A 17,859-nucleotide genomic window follows, 5' to 3' on the forward strand; every position below is an offset into this window, starting at 1 on the left:
GTTAGAAAATTAGAGAATGAGAATGGATCAGGAAACCATTCGGTTCATCTTTTTAGACGTTGGTCTGGAAATTTCATAGTAGTGGGGCGAAATACTAAAGTAGTGGATTCGGTAGATTGAAAAATGGATGCATAACACATTGTCCGCATCTTTGTTATTTTGTGTGAATTGAAAATTGATGCATAATGCATCATGCAGTCGAGAAATGGATGCATAACCTGATATGCATCCAAAATACGGCTGCATAATGCATTATGCATCGAGAAAATTATTGCATAATCTTTTTATGCATCGAGAAAATGGATGCATAACCTGATATGCATCCTTAAGTATGGCTGCATAACGCATTATGTATCAATTTTTCTGTACGCACTAAAATCAACCAAAACAATGGCTACATAACGTGTTGTAGAAGCATAACTTGTTACGCAGTCGAAAAAATGGTTGCATAATTCGTTATGCGTTTGCATAATGTGTTATGCATCTTTTTTGGAGTCTGCATAACGAATATGTAGTCAGTTTTCGAAATTTTTCCCTAAAATGATGATCACCTCCGATTTTTTCGTGAAAAACAAAAATTTGATATTGTTGTTTGTACTCTTGTGTAGCTCTCTTAAAAAGATTTCCAACGATATAAAATTTATAAAATTCCAAGGCGTGGATTCTTAGATATGTTATATCCAAGTTGTGTTGTCAATTATGCCCCTGAAAATTAGGCCGCATAACGAGTTATGTCTGAAAAATAGTATGCATAACGAGTTATGTATTGATTCTTAATAATTTCAAGATAATTTTGGATGTCACGGTATCTAAAATTAATTGTGAGCCTGAGAATAAGAATATTATTTTTATTGGGCCTGCGTCTAATTTTCCCTTATGGAAATATAAAGTTTGCCTTCACTAAGACTCCCCATTAGGGGTGTGCAACGGACGGACGGTTGCGGATTAGGGATCACCCGCAACCAAACCGTCAAAGTTGCGGATTTGAAAAATTGAATCGTAACCGGCCCAATCACCCGCGGATTTGACATCCACGGATTAGCGGGTGATGCGGATCGGATGCGGATTAACCGCGGATTTAGAATTTTTTTTTTTAAAAAAAGTCTGCCTATCTGCGAAAATCCCTTCGTATGGGTAATTGACCTCTCTATTTATGTTAACTCACTGTCTCACTCCCATGATAATAAATTAATAACAATGAAGCAATTGCCAAAGTTTTGTTGCACAACATTATGAGTACAATATATACTTATTAGGTATTAATCTTAATTAACACTGCAACTGATAAGTGTAGTGATCTTTAATCATTTGATGTAGCACCTTGTTTTTGAAAACGAATTTAATTTCTTCTATGAATTGACAAACAACATGATAAATTTCCTGGATTAGTGCTTTAGCAGGATTCTTGTCCACATTAGACCACCTTTGGCGGATAATTAACTGCTACCTTGTTTTGTGTTTATATTCAGTATCAAGAGGAGGGCACAACTTCTTTTTCCAGTAGTTCTCACAACGCACGAAGTGGATCACATGCAAGCATCGAGAAGCTTCAAAACCTTCAGTTTCTTCAAGAAAATTATGCAGATCTTGAAATGTTCTCTGAAGAGGACGAACCTCTTCTTCCTAGTAAATTAAATTAGAGATATCTAGTCTAATCTAAAATCTAAAACTCAATTTTTGCGGGTGCAGGTGAATCCGCGGATTTCAAAGTCCAACCGCAACCAAACCGTTAAACCTTGCGGATTTGAAAACTCAACCATGTCCAATCCATAAACTCTTGCGGATTGATTTTCACCCGCAATTTTGCGGGCGGTTACGGGTGAAAACCGCGGTTTCGGTTTTTCTGCACACCCCTATTCCCCATATTTAAGTACGGAGCATGTAAGGCCCAATTTTGCTGGCTATTTAGTACCAAATAGCGCATAGGAGTACATCCTTGGAGCAGTGACACTGTAAGCCAAATATAATCCCCAAGTGTAAATTGTTGAAATTATTTCCAAAGATAAAAATCATACGAAACTTATAATATTCAAAATGGATTGTAATACTGTATAGATCGGTCAATTATAATGGACTGTAAGGCAGGAATCCGACAAGTTATATACCTTGATTTCTCTGCTGGCTCCTGTTGAATTGATGAAAAAAAAAACAAAAATGCTTGGATGGAGAGGGAGGAATACTAAGAAAAAAAGCAAAAAAAGAAAGAAAGAAGTGAACTAAAGTGTGGTATAATCACAACTATATGACTACTCGATAATACTCCATATTAATGAACTACAATCAGCTACAACTTCCATCATTCATAACCTAATAACTGGAATAGCTCGAAGACCAGTAGCCTTTGCTAATGTAAACCCAAATTCTTCCCCCATATCCAAATCCTCTGCTTTTAACCCATTTTCCAGTTTCCAGTCAAATGATTGTAGAAGCAAACCCACAATTAAGTGTACCATTCTATGTGCTAATGGTAAACCTGGACAAATTCGACGACCCGATCCAAATGGAATAAACTCAAAATCTTGACCTTTATAATCAGTTTTCGAATCCAAAAACCTTTCAGGGCTAAAACAAGTTGGGTCCTTCCACAGATTAGGATCTCGTCCGATTGCCCATACGTTGACTAGTACCTGAGCACCTTTAGGGACAATAAAATCATGAATTTCAACATTGTTCTCTGCTTTGTGAGGAACTAAAAACGGTGCCGGTGGGTGAAGTCGCAACGTTTCTTTGATAATTGCTTGTAAGTACGGTAGTCGAACGATGTCTGATTCCTCAATCAGTCGGTCTTTCTCTAAAATGTCTGAAAGCTCTTGTTGAGCCTTTGTCATCTTAGACGGGTTGTGAAGTAATTCCGCCATTGCCCACTCTATCGTGGCCGAGGTAGTATCTGTACCAGCAGCAAAGAAGTCCTATGGATTCATAAAAGAATCATTTTGTTAAAACAAAAATCGAATGCATTGCCGCACACTGACTAAACACTTCTACTACTTGAGGAAAAATTGGTCAAAAAAATGTATATAGAAAAAAACATTGTCCCAAATTTGGTAAAAGAAAATTAAATTCTTAATAACAGAACACACAGAAGTATAGTACTAACCTTGAGTAAAGATTTGATTTCATGACGTTGAAGCTGGATTCCAATTTCTTGGGATGGATCAAGAATCATATCTAGCAAGTCACTAGTGTTCCCCTCTCTACACTGTAGAGTCAACAATTTCTGTTGTATAATCTTCTCAAAAATCTCATCCAATGCTCCAAAATGCTTACTCATACCGCGCCTCACACCTTGGAGATCCATGAATCTAATCATCGGGAAATAATCAGACAAATTTGGTTTTCCTGCTTCTAACATTAAACCTCTAACAGCGTCTTTAAAGGCACAAGCAGAATCTGAGCCAAAATCATCAGCTAAATCAATTGAAAAGAAACTATTTGACATCAAATTAAGCACAGTAGTAAATGCAGCTTGACCAATATCAATCACAGAACCAGAACTCGCGTTTCGCCGCAGGTAAGAAACAAGTTCCTCTAGCTTTCGGTGCCTCAGGCTTTGATTTAAATCAAGTTTTTGGGTAGTGAAAATATGTGAGTTGGTTAATTTTCTAAGTGCTCTCCACTGAGGAGTAGGAGGTAACCATACTATTGAAGATTTATGGTGATTGGATATTGTAATGGCATCTATAACGGTGCGACTAGAAAATGATTGATCATGTTTTTGTAAGACTTCTTTGGCTATTGTTGAAGAAGAAATGACTATTGTTGTTAAGGAACCAAGTTTTAGTGACATCAAAGGTCCGTAGATTTGAGCCAATTGACTTAGTGACTCGTGAGGCTTCTTTCCGAGTTTGAAAAGATTTCCAAAGATGGGCAATGGAACTGGACCAGGTGGGAGATTTGTGGGTGAAGATTTAGTAATCCATGAAAATACTTTGAGAAGTGTTAAAGGAAGTAGAATTAGCAGAAGAAGATTCAAGTATTCCATTTCTTTTGCTCTCTCTTGAAACCTGCTGATGAAATTTCCAGTAATGCAGATTACATAATATCCTCAAGTGCATTTATTACCTAACCAAAGAAATGGTTAATGTATGGCCTCCATCTTCTTGTTTTTTTCCTCAATAGATATTGTTTCGCAATTAAGATAAGTACAGCGCAGGGCAGCAGCTAGCGTTCATGACAATCACACAAGTCAACAATAAACTAATGATTTGTTTGTCAATTTAGTGGGGAAGAGAGCCATTCAAAGTCGCAAAAGAAGGACCAAGTTTATGAAAATCTATTCTTGCCTATATATGCATTTGTAGGCTAGGTCGGTGTTAATAAACTTGGCCGGTGATTTATTAGGTTTAGAATTAAGAGTTTTGGGATAGCTGTTAGTTGCTTATTTGATCCTAAAGTTTAGGAACTTAATAGCCAAGTTTGGAAACCTTAAACTTATAGGATAAGTAACGGGACTACCATAAAAGGAGGTTTAATCTATGAGTTTTAGTTATGGAGTTCTTAAAGAAATTCACATTAGAGAAGGGTTATGGAGTGGGTGTTCTCATTCAATATGAATGATTATCACTGAATTTGCTCAAATTAAGTGTTATTATGGAGTGAGAACACCCAGTCATTCATCAATAATCACTCATACACTTATTGGGGCCAATGAGTGGGTGAAAGGGGAGACTACGCAGCTAAAAATCAGCCGTTTGGAGAAAAAACACATTGCGCGGCTAAAACTCTATCTCTCAAACCTATTTTTAGAGTTTTATTAATTTAAATCTCTTAGATGTGGGACCCATAATTAGGGTTTTATTACTAAAAAAGAAAAAATACGAGAGGAGGCAAATGTTAAGCCGCTTGGAGAGAATTTTTCTCTCCAAACGGATAAAGATCAGCCGTTCAGTGTCTTTTTTTAAGCTCCCACGGTCAAAAAACACTCTTTCACTCAGTCTCTCACTCAATTTGGCATTGAATGAGTGTTAAAAACACTCATTCTACAACCCTTGCTCTTAGAAATGTGGGTGAAGATTTAGTGGTCCATGAAAATATTTCAAGAAGTGCTAAGAGCAAGGGCTATGGGGGTTGAGAGTCTCTTTCAAAATGAAAGAGTTGATCAAATTTGATCAAATTAGGTCATATTATGGGTAGAGGGTAACCCTCTTTCACCCCAAATTCAATCAGCATCTCGTTCGTTTGAATGACCGAGGGAAAGTCTTCCCTATACGGCCGTTTGATAGAAACTACAAAGGAACATATACGGCAGAAGAAATTCCGTTTGAGAAAAAGATGGAGTATATACGGCTTATGGACCACCGTTTAAATAGCTTTCCTCATTTAAACCTTCGAAACGTATTCCCGCCCATTTTAAACTTTAGTTTGTTCATATCTTACAAATTCAAAAAAAAATTCAGATGGCACTTAATTAGCCGTATAGTATGTGATGTTCTCTATCCCATAAAAACAGTCTATCACATAGACTCTCGTTCATTTCGAAAGAGATGGAATGCTAAAACATTCTACCCATAACCCTTGCTCTCAAGGAAGTAGAATTAACATAAGAAGATTCAATTACTCCGTTTCTTTTGCTCTCTCTTGAAACCTGCTGAAATTTCCAATAATGCAGATTACATAATATCCCGAAGTGCACCTGTAATGTGCATTTATTACATAACCAAGAAAAGATTAATGTATGGCCTCTATCATCTTCTGTAATGTTTTCTTAATAGATACTGTTTTGCAATAAGATACGTAAAAGTGCAACCTTATATCCACCACATACAGATTTCTAGAATCTGGAGTATTATATATCAGTTCTTTGTTGAGGGTAAGCAAAACACGTTAAGCAGGGCAAGTGCCCCACAGGAAAATGATTGATCTAATGCATTTAATTTTGAGTAGAGGGTGAAAACGTCCTGCAAAGGCCAAGTTACTTGGGGTGTCGAACAGGCAGCCATTAACGTCACAGTATAATCCAAAACATAGTTCCAGATCTTGTGCCAAAACTTGATGAGCTTTCACGACAATTACAAAAGTCCAACATTAAACTAATGCTTTTGTTTGTCAATTTAGTGGGAAGAGAGCCATTCACAGTCCCAAGAGACGGACTAAGTTATGAAAATCTTGCCTATGGCCGGGCCAGGCTGGCTATGCGTCGTCTGACACTCTTTTTTAACTTGGGTTTGAAAATGCCATAACAGTTTAATTAAACTAGTGATGTCTTCCGTGGTGGTTGCCACTTGCCGCCTATTTTTTAATTTTCTTACGACTGATTGTGGTGGTTTTCGATCTTATCTGTATCTGGAGGCAGCTGCCTTGATGGCATACTTCAGTGTAACTTACAATTTTTCTTTGAGCACTTCTAAACGAACCGTCAAATTCGTTTTTCTAATACTTTTTTTGGTTTTACCTCCACGTCCGCGTGCAATATGCTTACAGCGAAAAACTAACATGCTTTGATTTGCTCTTTAGTTAATCTAAAAACTTAAAGGCCTAAACAAAAGAAACTCTGAAATTGATGGATGAGGAAATCCTTGTTTTTTATTGGTAGAAACAAGACTTTTCTAAATTTTATGAAATAAGAGTTTTGTTGAGGACATTCGGCAATATATAATTGGTTAGAGAAAAAAAAGAAGAAAAAAAAACCAAATTGAGTAGACAAAACAAAAGAAAAAACTAAGGAAAAAAAAAAAGAACGTGAAAATTTAGAGACGTGACTATATAAGGAACCCAAAAATAAAATAAATTAAACCTAGCTGAAAACGGAAATTAAGCCTTGAAATATTTAAGAAAGGTAAACACCTCCGTTTGGATTCTAGCTAAAAGGTCCGTCAAACTAACCAAAGATTAAACTCACATCTACCAACAAACTCACCGAGAACTAAACTCATCTAATAATATATGACTATTCATGTGGGTGCCCTATGGCTTAGCCTCAGACAATGTAGCTAAAGTATCTCATCCACAAATTATTTGGTTATGAATTATGATTGACATACCTACTTTGGCAAGTAGTCATGCCATCCGTATGTAATATAGACCCAGAAATTATACTAGGCCAGCGATGAAACATTTTTGGTTACCAATGCGGTCAAAAAGGTGCAACAAATTTTTCCAAACTAATTGCATAATTTTTATCGATAACTAAAAATTACTAGATAGATGGACACATAAAAGATTAAACTGAACAAAATCTATAACAAAAAATTGTTGGGACATCATCATGGACGGTTGAATTAGTCGTTTAATAGTGTTAAAGTTTACGGGCATCCAACTGAAAAACCAATTGGCGATAAATGGAGCGGCCCTTCCATATTATATTTTAAGTTCATTATACGGAAACTAGTGATGTGGGATTATTGTCCTTTCACGGATAGGTTGTTTCCTGTGTTTGATGCATTTTGGCAGCTTAATATTTTTCGTGTTCGGTTCTTACAACATTCACCAATGAGTATCTTGATTATATTTTAGTGGATGGTGCACAGGCGGAAGTAGTTCTATTTAGGACAAAGAAAGCTCTCGAAAATGGTAAAATTTCTCATAGTGAAATTGGAAGAGCTTAGTTAGTGTAATTATTAATTTTTATCATTATTTTTGTTAGGAAAATAAAAACATCAATATAACGAAAAAGTATGAGCAATTATTATTTTTTATTTTTTTTGGTAGTGGTATGAGCAATTATTATTTCCCCAAAAAAGATAGTACTTCTTTTGTATTCGAGAAACGATGAGCACAATTGGAATCTATGGATACAAATTTATTTATGGATAAATATGCTTCGTTTGGATCAGAAAGTTCCTGAACAACATCAATATTTTATTAGGAAGAAAATCTTTGAGAACACGTCTTTGATTGACTTTTGAGAGGTTTTGTTTTACAGAAATTCATTGTAGAAGTTTTTAGAATAATATATTCCGCGGATAGATATTAATCTTTAAAAAGTCTATATCGTAGCTTTGGCTCAATTTTCTTGCCAAAAGACTATATCTGGCCAAGTAAACTTCACGGGCATGTCCAACTGATTGTCGCACAAAATTATAACAGTACGTTGTTAAAGAAAAAAAAGAGATTAATTACAAACGCAAGAGGAAAACTTAACTTATCGTGTTTGAAATTTTCTGGAAATTCAAATTCAATTCGGAAGTCAAGTACCTTCCATATTAGGATTCTTTTTTTCCAAATTAATATATACTCGAAAAAATTTATATATTTCATACATATTTTCTGCGTAAGTACAAGGAAAAAATAAATAAAAATCCGCATGTATTTTCTATCTTTTCTCCACCTATCTAATGCATTCGCCCCCACCATACCAAATCAAAAATGTGTCGTCATGGGGAGGAGCGAAGCCCCGCGCATACCAAATCGAAAATGCATCACCATCAAGTTAAAAGGAAAAAATGCCCGGTGCGTAGCACGGGCACAAATCTAGTTTATTTGTAAAGCAAAAATAAGTTTTTCCTGTTACAGGGCCTATGGTCCATGGATGTGCGGTCCAACCACTTACCCTTCTATATGTATATACTGTAACCTATGTAACCTATGTAATAGGATTTACTAATCTCTCTAATACAATGGTTTTTCTCTTGTCTCTACATCTCCTTCCTTCACCCCTGATTCTCCTCAATCACATTATCATGCACGAGCTCTAACCTTGGCGAAAAATAGAACATTTTGTTAGTTATCATCGATTTCTTTTTCATATGTTAAAGGCTTGTTCTGCTTTGTGATTGGCGTGAGGGTATGTGTGATTGTACTATGGACTAATCTGTCTCATATACATCATATAATCAATTGAGTGGAAATCCTTGGAAGAAATTATGTCCGTTTGCATTGGCTTATTAAATCTGTGTACTAATTTGTTCAATTTGATTTGATTCGTCTTATTAAATCTGTGTACTAATTTGTCCAATTTGATTTGATTCGTCCTATTAAATATCTGTACTAATTTATCCTATTAAATCTCTGTCCATTTCTTCTGTTCGGTGGGAGGCGTTCCTGGATAAGAAAGAGAACCAAAGGATGAGAAAGAGAATCAAATCCCCTCTCCATTTTCATCCGTCACTGTCTGTTGTGGGGAAGGAGGAGAAAGAGCGTCCGCTCCATCCAATCCGGGGAGAACGAAGGGTTTCTGTAAACCTTGTCTGAACGCGGAGAAAGTGAAATTCCCCGATTGAACCCGGTCCCAATTCAGATCCCGCTCCAACCAGGTCCCCGATTTCGATCCAACCCGGTTTATTTGGTTTAAAAGTACTTGAACACCATTATTGGATACTTAATATTTTTTCCTCCAAATTTGAATGTTCGGTGGGATGTAATCCACTTGCTGGCATAGTGAAATATGTGCAGAGGGAATATGTGTCATGAGACAAAGATGTACTTTTGTCTTCTGTAGTAATAACACCAACACACAAATATCAACCGAATATGGGATCAGCTAAAAAAGTAATTCTACCTCCCATCATAAATAAAAAAGTTGGAAATGCACCTTGACATAAGTGTTGGTATATACAATGAAATGTGTGTATCATAGTATTAACCAATTTTCACATCAACCTTAATGGCAACAAGAACTTTGCCTGGCCAATTGACTATCTTATTCAATTGAACTATATCCAATGTCTGCACTTATGGAATAAAAACACGAGACATAAATTCTCTAAAGCACTTGAGATATATTGGGTGAAACGTAATATATATCACTCTAAAGTACTTGAGTTGAATCCCACTTTTTTTACGTAATAAGACCACACCACTTATTAAAACTCTCAAGACCCAAATGTCTAATTAACAGTTGTTTTTCTTCCACTAATTTAAGGAATATACACTAGTTGTTGAACTAATTCCTTATAATGTAACTATGATGATTGGATTATCGAGCGAAGCACAACTCATAAATTTGTTGCCAAGAAGGAACAAATATTAAAAGTCACGTAAGCTCTATATGTATTAAGGTCTAGTAACACCTTGTTAAATTCTCAAAGAAACCCATGCAAGTGGATATCATGTGTAAACTCACAGTGATGAGAATGTAATCGACTGCATCTTTTATAGTTTCTAATGCATTTGGAAGAAAATATATTTTAGAAAAACTTATGAGTCAATCTAGTGAAATGTAAATCACTATAGTATTTGGATTATTGAATCCATATCGACTCCGACGATGAAATGTTTGGAATTGACTTATAAAGGCTTTGACATAACCATAAAGGCACTTTGGCTATGACATGATGTTTTGTTTGAAAGGAATCACACTTACATCACTGTGCTTGAGTGGAAGAGACAATGGGAAAAAGATTGACAGAATGATAAGTGACAACATATCTCTGAATAAGTGTTTTCTAAAGTACTAGATGCACAACCCCCCCTCCCATTATTCTTTTAGGTAAGAAAGCATATCACTCATTTTTACAAAGTCTTAAGTAAAATAGGATCTAGACCATCCTAAGATGCAAATGGTAAAAATTCCATATTACAAAGAAACAAAGTGAAATTTAGAAAAAATATTCATGCAGAATGCGGACCATTAAAATGACTGATGGATCTGGTGAATGTTTTAACATTTTGGGATAATTATAGTTCCCAAGAAATTTGCGTTTGAAAACTCCTAGCACATATTACGCAATGCAAAGTGTAAAGGCTCACCATCCTTGTTAATGTTAGAGAATTTACATCAAAAGGACCTGATGAATATTGCATGTTTAATAAGATCAATACAGAACATCTTATACCTAATGGTCTCGCAAAATCTACCATCAAAGGTTATAGATGGTATCTAAGGAATAGGTTATGCGTACCAACCTACCTTTTTATTTCTTTGGGGATATGCAATATTACACGCATATTTACTTAATTCCTTTTTTAACCCAATATTAGTCAACTTTTTATGCGTACCAGTTGGTAACTGGATTTAAGCTTGACATTCGTGTTTTTACGCATTTTTGGTTGCACTATATATGTGACATTACGACTCCACATATCGTACTATGATGGGTTTTCAAAACTGTTAAGTAGTTATATTGGAAACGAGTTCCCAACAATTATCCGCATTTTAAACCTTTTGGCAGGAGATCTTTGCGGGTTGTCACTTTAATGAGACAGTCTTCCCGTCATTCGGGGGAGATAAGAAAAAGTATTTTCTAAGGGAATGACACAATTTGTCGTGGTGTGTTCCTAAATGTATCTTATATTGATTCTTGTACTCCATAAACATAAATGTGAAGTGACAAAGAATAATCGATTTTCAGAATATACACTGATCTCGCTAAGGTGATGAGATCACACATACCAGCTGCAAACCTACCTGCAAGGTTACAAATCCTTAATAAAGCATATACACCATAGACTAAGGTGTTGCAACTACACTTGGTGGAAGTGTAGTTAAGGCCGTGGCTCCACAAAGGAAAATGGAGAGACCACCAGGTTCGATCAATACTCACCTAGAAAGGAAGTAAATGAGTAAGGCACAACCTAATTTGTATCATTAATGAAATCATCTCATTTGATTGTCTCTAACTATGTCCATGAATCAATATTGGAGGACGCTCCGAAGTTTAATGATTTCAGAGAACAATGAAATCGTAAAGGATTATGAGAACACACACGAGTCAATGGAAAGATCGTGCGAGCATATTAATGATTATTTTTATATATAGTTGCTCAAAGAAATAGAGCACGATGAGATCGAACCATGCTTCTTATTGTTCAATAAATAGCATATTTGACCTACACAATCCAGGTAGAACTTAGTTTTTTGGAAAATATACGGGAATTTGGTGTGTTAGTGCTAACCAACCAAGAGTAAAGACTATTGGACATACATAATTATTTTGTCACAAAGAAAAATGAGAAGAAAGTAGTCTTAAAGTACAAAGACTCGCCTTGTGGCGCGAGGTTTCTCACAAAGCTCTGGAATTGTTTTCTTGTAATGAACGTTATACAGTTCCGCTACTTAGTTATCTTGGTAATTTCAATGGGACTTGAAATGCAGCATATGTATGTGGTTGTTACGTATCTCTAAAAGAATCAAGAGATATTAGATATTTGAAAAAGTACTTGATAGAAGTTTTGTTGCCAAAATCAAATGACTCTAAACCACAGAGTTCGTTTACAGTTAGATAGAACACTCACTTATAGATTCAAGTAATCAGGCGGATGTGGTATACCCGTCTAAGTGGCTATTTGATTTGGAGGGGACATACAAGTAAGTTGTTTTTCCTTGCGTATTCATAAGAAAGTTCCCGATTTGGAATTGTATCTATTTATGTTGATGGTACAAACATGATGTGTACTCTTGATGTAATAAGAGACCTTAAAAGCTATTTAAAATCCGAATTTGAGATGAAAAATCTAGGGAAAGATCGATCAAATACTGAGATTGTGGTATATTATTCCACCAGTTTGCATATGTCTAAAGTTGTCAGGCAATTTAACAAAGACATGCATCCTGATAGCACTCCCATGGTTAGTCGAGGTTCAAATATAAGTAAGTAACCATTTCGTCCAAAGGAATATGACGAAGATGTGTTGGGAGATGAATCCTCATATCTAAGTACAATAGACGCATTGTTGTACTTAGTATAATAATGTACTCGATTAAATTTTACATCCTCAGGGAACTTGTTAGCTAGATATAGCTCCGCGCCAACGTAACGTCATTAGAATGGTACAGTGAATGTAATCATGTATTTAAAAGTAACCATTGACATAAATTTGTTTTATCCCTACAAAGACATAAAAAGGAATGCAAATGAAAGTGCAATACAAAAGTTGTTGATTATGAGGGAACAATAATCTCTTCTCCTACAAAAGTAATCAGGGGGACATATGGTAGACTATTTTCTAAGTCATTAGCAATATTCAGTTTCGAAAAATACATGACTAAAGGAACTGTCTGGAACAACTCTGAAAGTAATCAGGGGGAGATGCCGACATTAGAGGGAGGATCCAAGGATATGATGTCGACATATTTTACTTCGAAATTGAAGTTGTGTTGTACTCTTTTTCCCTTCGATCGAGAATAGTTTTTCCCAAAGGGTTTTGTTACTCGACAAGGTTTTTAGTGAGACAACACTAAAAAAATCAAGTATGTTGAACGTTGAAGACATAAATATTACGTTGATATTACTGAAAATATCTGAATCAAAGAAATGAAAAGAGATATTCTATTAAGCAATGTAACTTCCAGAATCAACAATAATGTCTTATAAACATTCAACTCACCAAACTAAAGTGTGATAAACTCCTTTTGACAACATTAGACTAATGAAAATTGTCTGACATCATGAGGAGCATATAATGGTGTGTTCAACTCTTTTCCTTCACCGAGTTTACTTTTTCCCACAGGGTTTTGTGGCTCGACAAGGTTTTTAATGAGACAACAACAAACACCGGGAATGTAATTTCCCAACTAAGGCTATTGTCTTTCCAACGAGGATTTTATTCCTTAAGAGTTGTGAAGCAACTAGTCAACTTTAACGGAGCAAAGTGATCATCTGCAACTGATCGCCTTTACTTGCATCTGTCACGTTGTACTCTTTTCCCTCCGTCAAGGTTTTATCCCACTGGGTTTTCCTTGTCAAGGTTTTAGTGAGGCAACATATTCAAATACTACTATGTTCTAAGTTTTCTTAATATTTTTTTAGTTCAGGTTTTGTCCCTCCGGGTTTTCCTGGCGAAGTTTTAACGAGACAATTAACTTAGACTAGTTGATCCTTGAAGATCGTATTGCATGTGATAAACTACATGTAAAGTACGAGATAACATGTAATGTAATACATGTGAAGAGTTGTACCAAGGTTTTAACCCACCGGGTTTTTACTTGTCAAAGCTTTAATGAGGCGATCAGTGGCGGAACTATGTGTAGACTTGGGCTGGCTTAAGCCAGCCTAAAGTCCATAGAAATACAATTTTGTACCATTGTTTTAAGTTTGGAAAAACAATTTCACGCCTAAATCATAGGTTTAAGCCACCCCCAACCAATCTAATTAGTTTTCAAGCTATCCCAACCTTTATTTTCCAGCTCCGTCACTGGAGACGATTGATTTCGGCACAAACCGTCAAGGAGAGGACGTCATTTGAAGAAATATATTTAAAGCGTTATATGTGAAGCACTATGTATAAAGTTTTGTTATTGAACCGCACAAGGGGGAGTGTTACAGGGCTTATGGCCCATGGATGTGCGGTCCAATCACTTACCCTTTTATATGTATATACTGTAACCTATGTAATAGGATTTACTAATCTCTCTAATACAATGTTTTTTCTCTTATCCCCACATCTCCTTCCTTCATCCCTGATTCTCCTCAATCATTTCCTCATTGTTCTACACATAACTTGACGCTTGGGGAGGGTTTTACGGCCGGTACTAGTTGTGACCATGAGAGAAAAATAAAGTGGTCGTGGACAAATCAGACATTATTGCTGGGGATAACTTGATAAGTTGGTTATTTAGTTCGATGGGTGTTTGTCCTGTGACCATAAAAATTGGATAACATGCATGGACAACAATAATGCTGCTTTACTTCGGCTTTGGTGAATTTTGCCAGAGATAACCTGATTTTTTTTTACCTCTTCAGCAAAGAGGAAAAGAAAAGAAAAGAAAATGAGAGTTCCAAGAGCTGTCTCCTCTGAGAGACGTGAATATTCATGAACAGTCTTTTGAAAATGCAATGCTTATTACCGTAATTTACAATCGCAATATCTAGACGCGAGTTTTCCAGGATAAAAACGAAAAGTTTCTGAATGCAAAATTTTAAACTAAAATTAGATGCTAACTTTGAAATGCCTAAGTGAAATTGAAATTAAAGTTTATTAGTAGGAATTGCTCGAAGACCGGTAGCCTTTGCTAATGTAAATCCAAGTTCTTCTTCCATGTTCAAATCCTCTGGTCTCATCCCATTTTCCAGTTTCCAGTCGAATGATTGTATAAGCAAACCCACAATTAGATGTACCATTCTATGTGCTAGTGGTAAGCCAGGACAACTTCGACGACCAGACCCGAATGGAATCAACTCAAAATCTTGACCTCGATAATCAACTTTGGAATCTAAAAACCTTTCTGGATTAAAATTATTAGGGTCCGTCCATATGGTAGGATCTCGACCCATTGCCCACACATTCATTAATATCTGAGCATCTTTAGGGACAACAAAATTATGCATTTTAACATCGACTACTGCTTTGTGCGGGACCAAGAATGGAGCTGGTGGGTGAAGCCGTAACGTCTCTTTCACGATAGCTTGCAAGTACGGGACTTGGATGATATCTGTCTCATTGATTAATCTGTCTTTGCCTATAATGGTTGAAATCTCCAGTTGAGCCTTTGTCATCTTAGATGGGTCATGAAGTAATTCTGCCATTGCCCATTCCACAGTGGATGAGCTAGTATCTGTCCCGGCTGCGAAGAAGTCCTGCTCGATGAATCATTTTGTTAGGCTTATATGAAAGAATTTCAACCAAAATCAAGAAGAAATTGCACAACCTGCCTAACGTCAGACACTAAATAGTGAATTCCCCAAGCCTTGAGCTTTCTATTGCATTGTTAATGTTGTGTCGAAAATAAAATTGAAAATTATGATAGTACTAACCTTAAGTAGAGCATTTATTTCATGACGTTGAAGCTGGATTCCATTTTCATGGTATGGATCAAGAATCACATCAAGCATGTCACCACCAGACTTGCTACTATTTCCCTCTCCAGACTGTAATACCAACAATTTTTGATCTATAATCTTATTGAAAATCTCATCCAGTATTCGAATGTACTTTCCCGTACGGCGTCTAATACCTTGCAAATCCAAAAATCTTAGAACAGGGAAATAATCCGAAACATTTGGTTTTCCGGCTTCCCACATAATTGCTCTAATAGTATTTTTAAAGGTAGAACCAGAATCTGAATTATAATCCGCTAAATCCACCGAAAAGAAACTACTGGACATCAAATTAAGAACAGTAGTAAAAGCAGCTTGACCAATGTCAACAGCAGAACCCGAACTTGCATTTCGACGCACGTACGAAACAAGCTCATCTAACTTTTGCTGTCTTAGGTTCTGATTTGAATCAAGTTTTTGAGTAGTGAAAAGATGTGAATTTGTCAATTTTCTAAGAGCTCTCCATTGAGGTGAAGCAGGTAACCATATCATTGAGTATTTATGGTCATCATGTATCGTAATTGCATCCAAAACTGTTCGACTAGAAAAAGATTGATCATGTTTCTGAAGAACTTCTTTGGCTATTGTAGGAGAAGAAATGACTACTGTAGTTAAAGAACCGAGTTTTAGTGACATCAACGGACCGTAAACTTTGCCGAGATGAGTCAGTGACTCGTGAGGTTTTTTGCCGAGTTGGAGGAAATTTCCAATAATAGGTAGTGGATATGGACCTGGTGGGAGATTTCTTTTTGCAACTGAATTGATGACCAATCTGAAAAATATACATGAAAGCACAATTAACAGCAGAATATTCATGTAATCCATTTTTTTTCTTCTCTCAAACCTAAAACTTCCAATAAAAGAGTGACAAACTCTGTAAGAGCTTTGGAAGTATAAATATACACTACTAGAAATGGATTGAATTATCTAAAGTTTTTAGTCGTACTTTTTACTGTTTTAGATATTTTTTCCAAGAAGTCTGCTAAAGTGAGAGTGATAATAACTCTAGACCAAAAAGATAAGATAGTACAGCTGTGTGGCCTCGCATTTGACATGTCCAATACAATCTTCCTCAGAGCGTTGAGAGACAGAGAAAAGTAGATGTAATTTTTTTTTGATCCGAAAAGGGAAGATATATTAGAATAATAGAATTTACAGCCGTCTACCGATGATGGCAGAAACAAACAGACGAAAAAAAAGCTATATTACATGAATAAGTTATCCCAATTATTAATCACAGCACTAGAGAAATTCACATGAACTCTATTTCCAGCTGCTGCGGCCCATAGGAGGATAGAAGTCTTAACGTCATTGACCAGATCGTCATCTGTCTTGAAGATATGGTTTGAATCAAAGGTACGGCTGTTGCGCTCTTTCCATAAAGATCAGAAGATTGCTGCCGGTATCAAATTCCAAATATAGTTTCCATTATTTGTAAAGGTTGTATTGTTCCAACAAAGAGCAAGCTGCATAACCGATCCAGGAATTACCCAAGCATATCGAGAGGTAGGCAACAACTGAGACCATACTTTGAAAGCGACTTTACAGTGTAGTAAGAGGTGGCTTTGAGATTCTAAATCATCACCAGAAAGGACACATGAATTATCCAGCTCAATTCCCTTACGCAGGAGGACATCTTTAGTGTTTAACCTGCCGTGAACTAAACTCCAAACAAAGAGGTTGATTTTGGGTGGAACAACGGCCTTCCACACAAAAAGATATGGAAAATTTTCTATTCCATATGATTCGACCATTTTACGATATGAAGTTTCCATCTTCTCGTATCTAGAAGTTGATCTCGAACCGGTGGAATATCACCAATGACAGTGAGGAGAGTGGCGTATTCTCTAGCTTCTGAATTAGTTAGGACACTGATAGACACATTTTTGTGTCCGATTTGTCTCGATTCTATATATTGTTAGGGCTCATTTTTGTACTTATTATGGTGTTTTATTTATTTGTAGGTATTTTTGGCTAATAAACATTTTTGGAAAAAAATTGGCTCGAAAAGTTGTCGGAAAGCACCCGGAGGACATTTGCTATTCAGACTCTCACTTTGGATAAGGGGTAACCTAATTACTAAGGGGCATCCCATTTCCAGGCAGTTGCTAATCGCACCCCTACTCTGGATAAGGGGCAACCATCTTCAACATTCAAAAATCAGGTTTTGGCGGGAAAAAAGTGTAGTTAAAGAGCAGTTTTGGAAATCGTGATTTGGAGGAGTTTG

General features: G+C 36.2%; 2 protein-coding genes across 2 annotated transcripts; both read right to left on the minus strand.

The window, feature by feature from the left end:
• Positions 1-2,068: 2,068 nt before the first annotated feature.
• On the minus strand, positions 2,069-4,084 carry LOC113304524 (geraniol 8-hydroxylase-like). Its single transcript, XM_026553657.1, has 2 exons — positions 3,098-4,084; positions 2,069-2,909 (listed from the first exon to the last, which is right to left on the minus strand). The coding sequence occupies exons 1-2, from the start codon at positions 3,980-3,982 to the stop codon at positions 2,301-2,303; spliced, it is 1,494 nt and encodes a 497-aa protein (XP_026409442.1). The 5' UTR covers positions 3,983-4,084; the 3' UTR covers positions 2,069-2,300.
• Positions 4,085-14,638: 10,554 nt separating this feature from the next.
• On the minus strand, positions 14,639-16,503 carry LOC113304523 (geraniol 8-hydroxylase-like). The gene is made up of 2 exons (XM_026553655.1): positions 15,570-16,503; positions 14,639-15,392 (listed from the first exon to the last, which is right to left on the minus strand). Exons 1-2 carry the CDS (start codon positions 16,455-16,457, stop codon positions 14,784-14,786), a joined length of 1,497 nt encoding a protein of 498 aa, XP_026409440.1. The 5' UTR covers positions 16,458-16,503; the 3' UTR covers positions 14,639-14,783.
• Positions 16,504-17,859: the final 1,356 nt, after the last annotated feature.

This window comes from Papaver somniferum, chromosome 8 (assembly GCF_003573695.1).
Source record: "Papaver somniferum cultivar HN1 chromosome 8, ASM357369v1, whole genome shotgun sequence".
Classification (NCBI taxonomy): Eukaryota; Viridiplantae; Streptophyta; class Magnoliopsida; order Ranunculales; family Papaveraceae; genus Papaver; species Papaver somniferum.